This window comes from Indicator indicator, chromosome 30 (assembly GCF_027791375.1).
Source record: "Indicator indicator isolate 239-I01 chromosome 30, UM_Iind_1.1, whole genome shotgun sequence".
Lineage (NCBI taxonomy): Eukaryota > Metazoa > Chordata > Aves > Piciformes > Indicatoridae > Indicator > Indicator indicator.
In genome coordinates, this window is record NC_072039.1 from 4450340 (window position 1) to 4464468 (window position 14129).

The 14129-nt window shown below is 50.0% G+C and overlaps 1 protein-coding gene across 1 annotated transcript; it reads left to right on the forward strand.

Moving 5' to 3' along the window:
• The first annotated feature begins 442 nt into the window (after window positions 1–442).
• ZSWIM7 (zinc finger SWIM-type containing 7) lies at window positions 443–10617 on the forward strand. Its single transcript, XM_054394374.1, has 5 exons — window positions 443–523; window positions 1672–1693; window positions 5380–5482; window positions 9629–9733; window positions 10324–10617. Exons 1-5 carry the CDS (start codon window positions 448–450, stop codon window positions 10438–10440), a joined length of 423 nt encoding a protein of 140 aa, XP_054250349.1. The 5' UTR covers window positions 443–447; the 3' UTR covers window positions 10441–10617.
• Window positions 10618–14129: the final 3512 nt, after the last annotated feature.

The following is a 14129-nucleotide window of genomic DNA, read 5'->3' on the forward strand; positions in this document are numbered from 1 at the left end:
CGCGCGCTCATGGCTGCCCCCGCGCAGGTAGGGCCCGGCCCGGCCCGGGGGTCGCCGGCCCAGGACGCGGATCGCGGGCCCTGGGGACAGAGGGTGGGCTGTGCGGCCTCTTCTGCCGGGGACGGCCTTGGCCCAGCGCCGGGACGCGCCGGGCCGGAGCCACCTCCAGCTGCGGGCTTTTAGCCCGGTCCCCGGCTCCGTCGTCGGGGTCTGTTTCTATGCGGGGGTATCTGGGAGAGGCTCGTGTGTTTTTGGGAAACCCTTTGTTCTGGGAGCGTGTGAAAAACGCATTGCAAAAGTTGCTGAGGATGCCCGTCCTTGGCCCCACTGAGAGGACTGCCCAGATAAGCTGTTCCTGTTTATGGTATCTGCAGTGACCTTAATGGTTTCTCACTGTCTCCTGTTCTCTTCTGTCTTGCTTCCAGTCATGAGGCCACTGCCAATGAGATGGATTGTACCTTGCCAGCAGTAGCAGAAGAGCTTTTGAAAGAGATCAAAAAGGCTTTTCAGGAGACCTCACACGGTAGGTAAAGGAGAACAGAACCATCCCTTGCAGGTGATGGGCCACTAAAGCAGGGTCTGCCAAGCCTTCGAGCAGCAAGGAGGGCTCTTGGCCTCCGCTTGTCTGCATCTTCTGCAGACTGTCTTAGCCTTCACTTTCAGGAATGGCAAGGTGTATTGGACGTTTACAGCTTTTGTGTCCCTTTCTGGAGACACCACAGAGGGTTTCAAAGCACAGATAGTAAGGAGCAGCCCCCTTCACAAAGTCAGGCTCCTCCAAAATTAGATCAGGTTGGAAAATCCTGCTTGCCCAGAGCTTGTAGTATGAGTGACTGCACTTGAGGGATGATAATTTGCAGACTTCCAGGCAGGTATTTTGCTGTACATTGACTTCAAAACTAAACTGTAAAGGGACGATCAGGTTTCTTCATCACTGACCAGCAGATGGTGGTGTGTTAATATTCCCAGGGCAAGCAACAGCTTTCTCCTTGCTTGAATGAAGTAAGCCTAAGCCGACAGTTAAACCTTGGCCAGTTCTAGCAGCCAGTTAAAAACAGTTGCCTTCCTTGCACTTTGCTTTACTAACATAGTTCTGTAATCTGTGCTGAAAGAATATTTACTGTTTGTGTTTACTTGAGTGGTTCTTCCTAAGGAAATTGTCTATTTAAGGAATATTTTTAATTGTATTGAACTCATCCAAGTAAACATTCAGAGAAGTCTGTTGGAGCACTACATTTGAGTGGGAAATGGGCAGAGACTTCATGTGTAAACTGTCAGAGTGACCACACTGACAGCTTTTTGGCATACTTGCAGTATGGTTCCCATCAGGTTAGAGGAAATCAAAAGTCTACCTGTGACTCTTAAAAATATCTTTATAAATTCTGTTGTAAACTGGGAGAATAAAATGGATCAACATTCCTTTTAATGTCTACTTCTCTTAAAGAACCAAAACAGTACTAAGACATACACTGAGACATAACTGATCAATCACTTTGGAGAGTTAAACTAGAATAAAGTTGGAAAGATCAAGCCAACAGCCTAAGTCATAAAGAATATTTTGAATTGTTGGAACAAAGGATTTTAAAGTCCAAAGTCCTGATCTTCCAGTGGAATACAGAGACATAGTGCACTGGTTCAGCAAATTCACACTTGGTTTTCTTTTTGTTGCAGTCCCTGATGACCTGCTGCTGGGGTAAGTATCTTTGCTTCTGTTCTTATGGAATCATAGCATCATAGAATGGTCTGGGTTGGAAGGGACCTCCAAAGGTCATCCAGTCCAACCCCCTCTGCAGTTAGCAGGGACATCCTCAACCTGATCAGGTTGCTCAGAGCCTTGTCAAGCCTCACTTTGATTATCTCCAGGGATGGGGCCTCAACTACCTCCCTGGGGAACCTGTTACAGTGTTCCACTACCCTCATGCAGACTTGCTACATACTTTTGCTGGTGGGGGAAATGAAGGTCCAAAGAGACAATCTCAAGTTTTTTTCAGAAGGCTTGTAGAATTATCTCTGTCATTGAATCTCCTGTGATGATTTGCTCTAGTTTGGGTGGATTAAACTCGCAGAAACTCAGACCTGAGCTCAGACTCCACCCTCAGATCTGAGGAATGAGTTTTCTGTGAGAGTGGACTCTTTTTCAGAGTGATTTGTGCCCCTGGAGTGCTGCATCTCTGCTGCATTCATACCGTTGTGAGCACGGCAGCATCCTGAGATCCCTTCTTTTGTTTGAGCCATGAGCATGTATGATAGAAACACTCCTCTCTGCAGGAGGGAGTTGTTAACTTGATTACTTTGAGAGTTTTCTTCTGTTTAGAAGTCATCTCAGGTCAGCTTCATCACCCCTGTGTTGATTGAAGCTTGTGAATGTTTCAGTCATTCCCAAGCACTTTCCTAAGAAACTTTCCAAGTTTCACAGCTTCTGCAGCCCTCACTAATTGATGTTGAAGGGATAGAAAAGGCTCCACCACAGTGAGAAAAGCTTTTCAGATTCATCTTTGTCTTCCTGCTTGCCTCTGATACAGCCAGGAGAGATCACCAGAACCCTTCAAGGTAGTTGGGATCTAAGGCTATCTTCCTTGTGAAAGGTGTGTGTGGTGGCTCCCTCCTGTGGGATCACAATGGCCTTTGAATGGTGGGATTATATTTAACGAGTCTTGTAACTTTTGGTTTCCTTCTTGTCATAAAAGAAAAGAAGAGGAAAGAAATTTCCTTGTTAAATTTAGTAACAGTTGGGTGGTAACTCTTGGCCGTCAGAGTTCCATCAATTCCCTGGGACCAGCAGCTCAGAAGTGTTCTAATTTAATGTGTGAATCTCTTCCTTCAATTTCCTTTGAGCATTCCCATTCCTTATTTCCTGTTAAAACGATTTACATGGAAAAAGAATTCCCCAAATTTGAAAGAGTTACTGAAACTCATTGAACTCAGCCCCCTTATAGTCCCAAACCTCATCTTTAAGGAATGTCTTACGCTGAGTGTTCCCCCACCCACCTCCTCTCACTCCTCAAATGAAACCAGACCTTATTGCCTTGAGTTTGTGCAACTGAAGCTTTGGTCTTCCTGGAATAAGTCTGGCTGCTTGGCTTGTTAGCAGTGAGATTGACTCAAGACGTGTTAGGTCAGCCATGCTGCTGGGACTCCAGGCTCTGCTTTGGCTCTTGGTGCTCTCCCTGGAGCTGGAAACTTTCCTCTGCTTTCTCCTGTTCTCCTGCTCATGTTTTGTACTACCTTTTCATCACCAATGATTTTCTTGTTGTTTACCCTTGCAACTAATCAGGACTACACAGATTTTTCTCAGCACATAAAAGGTCTGCAAAGTTAACTGAGCTGCCTTCCTGAGTTCTTTAGAACACATTCAGAGTAGCTGGATGTGCAGGTCTAGAGTCACTTCGAAGTCTGTCAGCTGCCTGGACAGCAGGCTGAAGGGAGAGATGTCCATATTTGACAGACAGCTTATCATATACCCCTGCATGGCCTCAGCAGGAGAGAAAACCCTCCTTGCAGAGGTGCAGGCAGTGAGTGTGTAGATGGAGATTCCTTTGCCTTCAGGACTCACAACTCTTTGTTTTTCCACTTGCTGGTGTGGAGTTTTACAGCAGCAGCCAGACACCAGCATGTGCCTCTGTGGTACTGCCTCACAGCACCAAGGCAGAGGAGAGAGTTGTGCAGAGGCCACATTTTGCAGGAATCAAACATATCCCTGAGCAAACCTGGCTAACCTTGGCTTTACCCCATCCCAGGCTCTCTCTGATCCATAAATGCTGTGCAGTGGAGCGTTACTGCATGGTGATGTGTCTTGCTTGGAAGGAAAGGGAAGGGAAAGGGTTTTTAGGGAGGGTGGGGTGGCATAAGGCATGTGCTGTTCCTGGGTGTTTATCTGGAATAGATGTGCTGTCTCTGAGCCTTTCTGCTGGCTGGGTTACAGATGTAAAATGCTGCTATCTGGTGGCTCCATGTGCAGTGAAGTGTTTCAAGTATTTCCCTGATGCAATTTGGTGGATAGAGAAGTATGTATATCTCAGCTGTGACTCTGTTAGAGGAGATGCAGTTGCTACAAAGTGACTCACTAGTTCTCCAGGGTTTAAAGCAGCTTCCTTGGGATGAGGAAGGAGCCCTGCTGCTGCATTTCCTATTGCTCAAGGAGCTATATATCATCCTTGCTCTCTCTTTGCTCTGAGGCATGATGTGTGGGCCACGAATGGAAGTGGGGTTCAACACCAGCTGATCAAGAATCTGACCCAGGGCAGCCTGTAGGTACAATTAAGGTGTCTCAGAGCACAAGTCCCTTTTCCCATTAACAAGTCTGCCTCTCTGTGCTCCTTTACCTGCTGCTGCCCTCACTGAAATCCCTGTTTGTGCTCATTGTGCTCGTGTGACAGTGTCACAATTCACTGTAACAAGAATAATTGGGCTGGGTGTGTGACACTGCCTGTTGCCTGTAACCTCTGTTGGCCCCCCAGCACTGTGCATCCCCCACAATTTTCTTCCTGCATCTTCTCTTTGCCAGCATGTCTTGCTTTTGCTGCCAGAGGTGCTGCTTCCCCTGAACACCTAGTGCCCTCAGGGTGCTGAACAGAAGCACAGTTTCCAGTTTTAGAGTCTAGATGCACTGTCTGATAAACTGGTTGAGTGCCAGTGCTCTGTCTACATGAGTTTTGGGTCAGAACTAGGGAAACAGTAAGAAAAAGGCTGCTCAGGTCACTGTGAGGACCATCTGGTTGTCCTGCTTCACCTACTCTCCCTTTGCCATAATCAGGGATCTGTAAAGGGGCATTCAAGCCAGAACTGCTGCTCCGAGGTAACTCCTCACCTGCATGGCTAACACCGTGTCACAGAGGCTGACTGAAAAATCTCACATCTGTGTCTCTGATGCACTTTGCCTCATTTTAGTTCAGGACAAGAGCCTGTCCTGTTTGTGCAGCCAGAATAGTGTCTGGGTCACAGTGCTGAAGAAGAAACACCCAAGCTGTGATGTCCTGTGTAAGAAAAACCTTTTAAAGGCCTTGTAATTAAATCTGAATGGGATCTTGGAAAGAGTGTTTGGGAGCAGCTTGGAAATTTGGAAGGTCTCTTTAGAATATGAAACCCTGTGTAGATGCTTTGAATAGCTGGCAGAGTAGGGGCTGTTGTTAAGAGCAGAGTCCTGGGATTTTCTCAGAGGAACAGGGTAAGGACTGATGGTCACTTGGTGAAAGCCAGCAAAGCAGGGAACAGCAAATGTATTTCCTTGCTTGGTAGCTTAATTAATGGAGCTGTGACTGGTGGGGTTTTGAGAGGCAATGGGAACCTTTGGACTCCATGGGGCTAAATCCTATGAATTAAGGCTGAGCCAGGTCATCTCCTTTTGTGGTGTCACCTAACCAGAGCCACATTCTCTTGCAGGCTGAAGTTCATATTTGGCCCTTCTGCTGTCCCAGCTTTGGACTTGGTGGATCAGCGTTCAGTCACCCGAGTCGTGGCCCCCAGTGGAAGGTCTGCATACCAGGTACTGCTTCCCTCCTCTTCAGCCTCACTTTCTGAGGGCTTCCAATGTTATCCTAACTTGCAGAACAGGGCAGGACACTTGGATAAACACAGAGAGAATATCAGTGTTGTACAAACTCCTAAAGTGAAGCTGGAGAGCAGTAGCCACAGACTAGAATTAGAACACCACTGTCAGAGATGATTGCTTACATGTTTGTGGGTATGGCCAGAAGGAAGTTTTCCAGGGATTGCTAATTTTGCTTGATTATTTTCATCCTATCCACATAGGCAGTTCTTCCTCTTGACAAACAGTACACAACTGTGTTATCTGCCACCACTGCATTTCTTTCCCTGTTGCACTCCAAATCCTGTGTCCTGGACACTCTTGACCTCTACTTGGCGGTAGGATCCTTGCTGCCTGGGAGGAAGCAGTGCAGGCCAAGTCTGGGGGTTTTATTCTTGTTTATTGAAGCCAAGTCTGTGAATCACAGAAACATCTTCAGAAAATGACATTTAGAAAGAAGAGCTCACCTTAGCCTCAGGGATCAAACTCCTCACACAGCAGAGGCTTGCAGATGGAGCTGAGGCTTTTTAGTTGAAGTCAGGAGCCACTGGCACTTCTTTCTGGCCTTCCCATGTGGTCACAGAGTCAGAGGCACCATGTACTGTGCAGTGGGAGCCTGTGCCCACATGACTGTGGTGAAGAAGCACCCAGTTCCCCAAGTCCTTCCACTCAGCACTGCTGACCCCCTCAGACAGCACAGCCCCCTCACTGCTGAGCCTGCTGCTGTGTTTTTCACACACCAAAGCAGGGGCAATCTCTTTGCTCACTGTTGCAGCAGCTAAAGGGAGCACTTTCAAATATCCTCCCTGCAAAGAGCCTTCTCTCCTTCACTGGAGGTCATGCTTTGGGGTCATCTAGGGAGATGCCAGAGCTGTGAAGCCAGGCCTGGGTGATGACACAAACAGTTTTCACGTGTTCAGAGCTTGCATTGCTTGATATGCACATGGAGTCTTGATTGCTTCTGGGACCTTGGAGAGGCCATCAGCCCCTCCAGAGCAGCATGATTCATAAACATGTAGGGTTCAAGAGCACAGCCTTTGATTGGAGTTGAGGGCTTGCCTGGTGATGTTTCCTAAAGCCTAAGAAGCACTGCCTCAGGACCCTTAGAGAGCAGTTGCCTCACTAATTGCATGCTTAAGGGCTTTTCTTTTCTCACTGTGGCTGGGCTGAATGTGTCACTGGGCAGAGCTTGGTCACATTCCCCTCACAGAGCTTTGTCAGGCCATGCAGGCTTGGGCAGAGCTTTGAGGGCTGGAGAGTCTTCAATGAGCACCTTTTGTGTGAAGGCTGAGGGGGACTGCTTAAAGCCTCTGATCTTCCAGGGAGCCTTTGAGTGTGTGCTCACATGCTCACAGCTTTTCCGCAGCATGGTGGAATTACCTGCAGCCCAAGAGGCCTAGTATTCACCTCTTAGGTGCAGGAAGCCTCATCAGACATGGAGGAGATCCAGAGAAGCATGGTGAGAAGGGTTTGATGTGCTGGGTGCTGTCCTGCCACCCTGTTCTGGTCTGGGCAGGGTCATTGCTGATCAATGCTGCCTCAGGCTGCATGCTGCAGCAAGGCAGGCACCCTCCACACTGCCCAGCCCTCTCCCCACTCATCTGAGGGGCCAAAAATTCCTGCTGGAGGCCCTTCTTCTGCACCAAATGGGAGCTGATTGATTAGTGTCTGCTGATGGCCCCAACAGTTGGCTCAGCTGCTGCACACTGGAGAAGAGCAAGTGGCAGAACTGCTCTCTTCCTGCCTCTGAAGGTGCAGGGAGCTGCTGGTTCCCCTGCAGGGAAGGAACCCCTGGACAGGTAGGTCAGGGCTGGTCACCAGGAGATAATGTGGGACAAGCCCAGCCTTCAGCACACTTCATAGCTGATAGGTATGATGTGAGCAGCCCCCTGCAGCCCCCAGGGCCTGTGCTGTGTCCTCCCAGCTGACAGGCAGCCCACAGGGAGCAGTCCCTGCCTGCAGGTGCCTGTGGGCTTTTGAGCAGCATTCCTCTCTAGTGAAGCTTGATTGCTGATTAAGGCCATGCTGATGAGTTAATTAACAAAGGAATCTGAAGAGATATTTTCTCTGGGGGTGTGAGGCTTGTCCCATTGCACAATTCTTCCTTAGCACAGCTGTCTGAGATGCAGAAGCAGAGCAGAGCCTCCCCTGAGGCCACTGGCTGGAGCAGTGACAGAACACAGGCTGGGGCTGCAGGAAGCAGAACACTGGGGGATCCTGCACTGGGGAGATGCTGGGTAGTGTCACTGGCCGTTCATTCTTTGTGTGTGGTGTGGACACATAGCCCAGCTGTGTGCACATCTCCCTCAGCAGAGAGGCATGTCCAGTGCTCTGGGGAGTGGGGGAGCATCCCTGGCTGCCTGGACTTATTCCTGGCTGCCTTTCACTTATTCCACAGAGTCAGCTCTGCTCTTTGCACCCAGATGTGGCTGAGCTGGAGTGTGAGGTGGTGCTTGCCTTTGCAGCTGGATCTGGAGAACATTGAGACAATGAGGCTGGTCCTATTGTGAAACTCCTTTGGGTCATCTTAGCCAAATCTGAGATGTTGATGCTTCAGAGACTAAAATGCTGTTTGCATTCCATATCACCCAGCACATCTTGGGCACTGCCTCAGGGGGAAATGGCTCTGCTCAGACAGGCCCTAGGACTGCAGCCTCTAGTGTGGGCACCTCTTGCCCTCAGGGACTGAGAAGAAAGAGCCCTCAGTCAAATGGAAGTTGTGACTTGGCTTTTAATGCCCAGGAATTAGTGGCATTGCTACTTAACAGAGGAGTAGCAGCTCTGGGGTGTTCAAGGGCTGCTGCTACCTCAGGGTTGGTAGTGGTCCCAGGAGAGCTTGTACAGTACCTGCCCACACTGCAGGCCAGAGCCAAGCCTGGTGACTCCAGGGCAGGGCTAAGTCTTACCTGCTGCAGAGGTGGTGGATGCTGGGTGATGGTGGAGCTGTGCTGGGTTTGTCAGGGTGTAAAACAGTGAGCAGGCAGCAGCTGTAGCTCCTCTTACCTCTGCCTGAGTTGCAGAACTGCTGTGAGCTGTGGGAGTGAGGCCAGGGGGAGAGGAAGTAACATTTCAGCCCTCCTGCCAACTGTCACTTGCGTTGCTCACATCCTGCACTTTTATTGCATTTTTCTTTTTTTATGTCTCTTTTAGTTAATTTCCTAGAACTGTGTGGCAGCCTGCCCCACCCTGAGGGATCTGAGGCCCTGGCACTCTGTGGTGCTGCCTGGCTGTGTGCTGGTGACAGCAGTGGCTGCTGTGGTGCCACAGCTGGCCCTCCACACTGGCAGGGACACCACCACCAAGGTGATGTTTCCTTTGCTGCGCAGCCAGCCAGAGCCTGTTGGTGAGGGCAGTGGGAGGAAATCTCACAGCATCTTGGGGCCAAGAGAGCATCCCAGTGCCTGGCTTGGCTGCAGCTGGCCAGGAACAGAGGCACCTTTTCCTCTTGGTCTTTGGGCTTTAGATTCTGCCTTATTAGGCAGAAGCTGTGTTGGTGCCATTAGGTCAGGACAGGGGAACTCGGCCCAAATCTGGCAGTGTCTTGCCCCCCTCCCCAAAGGAAAACACTTCTGAAGGAAAGGCACCATCAGAATACTTCATCTTGGAAAAAAACAATCAAAGAGGCCAGAGGAAAACAAACTTATCACAAATGAAACAAACTCAGCCTGGAGTATAAAGAGGGCCCAGGGTAAAGGCCAGGCTGAAAAAAGAATGTGAGTCCTGTGTCCTAAATCTGCTGGGACTAAGGGGGATTATGAGGCATGGGTGCTTCTGTGGGAGACCTATAACTTGTGGGTGTTACCTGCTGGGCAAGGTGCCACTGCCCTTGCCCTCATAGCAGCACAGGAGCTCTGCTGCAAGCACAGGTAGTGTACAGGAGCATTTCAGGAGAAGAGAGACCATGAGAATGCTGAGGAGCTTCAAGATTGGATGGGTCAGTGCAGTGTTTGGGGACACTTTTGCATTGTGGCACCTGCTTGCCTCTTGGGAGAGACAGTGGAGAGGACATTAGGCCAGGTACAGGCTGAGCTGGAGAAATGAAAAGTGAATGCTGCCTCTGACCCCTCCTGCTGCCTCTGACCCCTCCTGCTGCCTTTGCTTCAGGTCCTTGGGAGCTCAGGCAAACTCTACACCTGCTACAGTTCCTGCCACTTCTGCACATGTCCTGCTTTTGGGTTTACTGTCCTGCAGAAGAGTGAGAGCCTCCTGGTGAGTTGTCTGCCTTCACTTGGGGCTGGGTCAGGGAGCTGGGAGCAGGCTGTGCTCTGCTCCTGCAGCTTCCAAGGGAGGAAACATCTGAGTGTTGAGTTGGCCAGGAAGGCTCTGCCTGACCCACACATCATCTGCCCTCTGGGAGTCAAATGGCATTTGGGTGGAGCTAGGGCTGGGGAGGGCTTTTGTTCCTCATCACAGGTTACTGTGCTGACTTTCAAGAGATGAATGATCCCTGGTCTCTTGGAACAAGGGCTGCTGCCACTAATGCACTGCCACAGGGAGCCTGGCCAATGGAGGGGTGCAGTTCACCTGCTGCCAATGAGAAAAGGCTCAGAGGACCCAGATGCTCTGCAATTGTGTTGAGGCCACCAGAAGCCAGGGACACATCATCCTGATGGCAGAACTGACCTGGGGCAATGAGAGCCTGCGCCAGGACTTGGCCTGCCCAGAGGGAGCCCTGTTCCTGGAGGGCTGAGTGCCTCATTAGACCCATTCTGGCCAGGATGGATTTTTGTGGCTTGCAGATAGAGCTTGACATTCCTGTGTTGCTCCTGCTGGTGACTTGGCTGTGCTCTTGTTTGCAGTGCAAACATATACTTGCTGTCTACCTCAGCCAGGCCGTGGGAGCCTGCCAGGAGCTAACTGTGTCTGAGGAGCAGCTCACAAGCATCTTGCTGGCTGAGGAAGAGGATGAAGGATGAAAGATTTGGATCACATGTGGATGTGCTGTCTGTGTCCTCTCCTGGCTGTGCAGCTGGCATTTTTCCTATCCACAAGGCTGTCAAGTGTTCGTTGTGGCTGGCAGGTTTCTTCCTGTGCTGCAACCTAATGTGGTGTTAATTAAGAACCTTGCACTGGTGGGTTAATTAATACATGTTCAGAAGCCTCTGTTGACTTCAGTTGCATTTATTCAGGCTGTTCTTGGGATTGCTGAAGATGTTTGAACTGGTCTGTAATACTGTGTGTGTGATGTGGAGAGACAAAGAGTCCAGCAGGTCTCTTGGTGATCCATTGAACCTTGCTCACCCTGCTTGTGCTTTTTTTTAACCCCAGCACCCTCCCAGTGCCCTGTGGCTTTGTGGAGCTGGCCTCTGACAGAGTCAAACCATCCCTGGAGGTGTTCAAGAATCACTGTGGACATAGTACTTCAGGACATGGTTTAATGGCCACAGTGGTCTTAGGCTGATGGTTGGACTAGATGATCTCAGAGGTCTTTTCCAACCCAAACAATTCCGATTCCTCAGTTCCACATCCCAGCTGGTGAGCTGGGAACCAGCTCCTGCCATCTCTGTGACTCCATGCCTAGGCTCCCCCTCCCATGATTCACTGTGTGAATACAACACCCCAAGAAATAGTGGGGCTTGGGCAGAGGCAGGTTGTGTAGGTGGTAACTGGAGCATTTTGTATGCAAATAACAGGTCCTGCAAATACAAAATGTGGGCACCAGGAGGAGAACACAGCCCCTGTGGACAGCAGAGCAGCACTGAGTGACAGCTGCACTCTCTACAGGAGCTTCCTCTGCCTTTTTGACTTCCCATTGTAATAGAAACCTTGGGAGCTTTTGTTGTGAGGGGGTGAGGGAAGTGCCCTGGTTTTATTTTGCCTGGAAATGACTTTGGCTCAGCTCCCCCAAGGCACTTCATGTGCCTGAAGAGCACACTGACCCCAGGTGTAGTTACTAAAGGCTCACCACCCGATGGCACAGGCCACACCACAGCTGGCTAGAGGGATTCTGGCTCCTGAGAGACCTGTGAAAGGTAGCAGCCCTGGGTGCCAAGCCTGTGGGTGCCAAGCTGCAGTGCAAGCTGCCACACATGACCCAGTGCTCTGGGGCTGTCTCTCTCTGGATTCCAGTGCTGTGTGTTTCAGTCTGTCTGTGCTGTCCCGAGCTTGATTCATTCCCAGCCAGTGGGAGGGGAGAGATTCCATTCTGTGTTATGAGGGTAAATGTGGCTTGCAACCACTTTGCAACACTGCCAGACCTGCAGGTGAAACCCTGCTTGTTTCCAGCCATGATTAAGAAGAGGAACACAGCCAAAGATAATAGAGGAGGGAAGGAATGAAAGGAGGGGAGAGTCAAACCCTGCCCAAATGGCAGGAGGTGGCTACATGTGTGAGCTGGACATGATGCAGCAAAACTGAATGGAGCTGTTAAAGGAGAAACACTTGGGACAGTCACTTGAACAATTCAGGTTCTCCTTGGAAATGCCAGCATCTGAGATCCTGAGCTGTAGCTAAATTTGGACAGTGCATAAACACAAACCCATCAGAGTCACTGGTGATTCACCCAGGTCTGGGGCTGCCTCTTAGAGCTGAGCTGCTACACACAGGGCAGTGAAAACCAACAGCTCCTGGTGAACCACTCTCTGCATGGTGGGCTCTAAGTCACCCCTGCAGCTGCTGCCTGCAGCCCATGCCAGCTGGCACAGCAGCTGCTGCAGGAACAGGATTTCTTCAGCTGATTTTACACCAGCTTTGTCATAATAAAGGCCAGAGCAATCAAGTTCTTGGGGATTTGTATTACCCCCTTTTAGTGCAGTGCAGTTAAAAAAATAGGAAGCTGGTTTCTATATGATTCAAGTACAAGTTATCAGGGACAGGCTGCTCCAGGCATCAGTCTGTCCACTGGACCTGTTCTTCTGGCTGTGTTTAAACCTCCTTCCCTGCCACCTGGCTCAACAAGGCCTGCCCCCCATCTTCATCTCCCTCCATGAGTTACCACCAAACCCCATATTTAATACAGATCCTTGCACTCCAGTTTCTCACCATCACATAGTGATGCTCCTGGCATTGAGTGATTCAGAGCAGGATGGTCCCAGTTCCACCACACAGGGACCCTCAGGCAAGACTCCCATTTGTAAGAGGACCACACTGTGACAACAGGTCTGGGCTTGTGGAGAACAGCCATGGCTCTGAACCACAACCAGCTTTTGGGCACGAAGAAAGGAGGCTGGCTGGTGGTTTTCTGACTCCCCTCTCTGTTTCTCTCAGCCATGGAAGGAAAGTGCCCTGCTAGACAAAAGTCAGGCCAGGAGCAGGGCTCATTCACAGCTGTGCAGGTGCTGTCACAGACTAATGCCCTGCTCTAGTTTTGCATACCACAGTTACACATGAAATGGGGTGCAGTAATTGCTGAGCTGTGGTTACAGAGAGTTATTAACTTGCAGTACTAGTGGAGACTGCTCTGCTGCTGAGTGGGCTTTGTCCTGGCAAGGGGCCAGGGCTGCTGGCTAGCTGCAGAGGCCAGGCTAGGCAAGATGTGAGGCGAGCTCCTTCCCTGAAAAGCTTGGCAAAAATCAGGTTGCAAGTCAAGGCATCCTAGCTTTTCAAGTAAATTAGCTCCCTTCCAGTCTCTTTAGCTACTGGTGCAGGTCAGGATTGAGGAAAAACATAAAAAATAAAAATTACTCTTATAAAAAAAGAACACTCCCAGCTTCTTCAGGTGACTGGGCTGCAGAGGAACCCCAGCAACACCAAGGTTTAGGAGTCAGGTGAGCTGCAGCATCCAGCTATCACAGCTCCAACCTGCACTTCTGGAAGCACTGCACAGCTGCCAAGCTTGACTTGGGAGCAAAAACCTAAGTGTGAAGATCATGCCACCAAGGGAGGGTCTGCACTAACCTCAGTGAGCCTGGCCCAGACTAGCTGAGACCACTGGGGCACTTCTGCCCTTTGCATTTCTGTAGCTGGAAATGGATTGGGAAGCAAACCCAAGGCTGTACAACCCTGTAGACCAGTGTGATTCAAAGGCAATAAACCCTCTGTTCTGAAACTGCTCTTAACTCCACTAAAATGTTTCTCTTTCCTAAGTAGGGTTTCCATACTGGGGCCAAAAATAGCAGGCCAGTTCTGCTCTTGTTTTCCCATCACCAGGGTCACATCCCTCAGAGCCTGGAACACAGATTCAGCCTCACACCAGCAACTGGGCTAAGTAAGACTTTTTCCCATTGGAGAATACTAACTGCATCAAACAATTGATGGAATAATCAGGGTATTACCAAAGTGCTGTCAAATATGGACTTAAAGAACAACTCAAAAGCAGGCACACAACAATTACTCCTAAATGAATCAAAGGATTTAAAAAATAATAATAATAATTAAAATAAAGATCCTGGGAGTTGACATGAGCAGCACAGCTGGGGAAACACCCCCAGCAGGTGAGTCTTCCACAGTCAATGGCTGACCTGGAACGGAAACAGAAGCACTCAGGCAGCCTGGGCTTCCAGTGGAGGGGGGCTGCAGCCAGTGTCCCCATTCAGGGTGTCCCCATTCAGGGTGTCCCCATTCAGGGGCACTCACCGTGTTAGTAACAAAACCCAAAAGTACAGCTGCACAGTGCTCGGCTCTGAGCCCTCCTCTGGGAGCTCACACAGGCACAGGCAAGGGCAGT

What these genes read in the sequence shown, in the direction of transcription:
- ZSWIM7 (XM_054394374.1), top strand. Translation starts at nt 448, where the DNA reads ATGGATTGTACCTTGCCAGCAGTAGCAGAAGAGCTTTTGAAAGAGATC. An exon ending in TTTTCAGGAGACCTCACACG is followed by an intron (nt 524 to 1,671) that starts GTAGGTAAAGGA and finishes TTTTTGTTGCAG; the next exon opens with TCCCTGATGACCTGCTGCTG. An exon ending in GTGGAAGGTCTGCATACCAG is followed by an intron (nt 5,483 to 9,628) that starts GTACTGCTTCCC and finishes CCTTTGCTTCAG; the next exon opens with GTCCTTGGGAGCTCAGGCAA.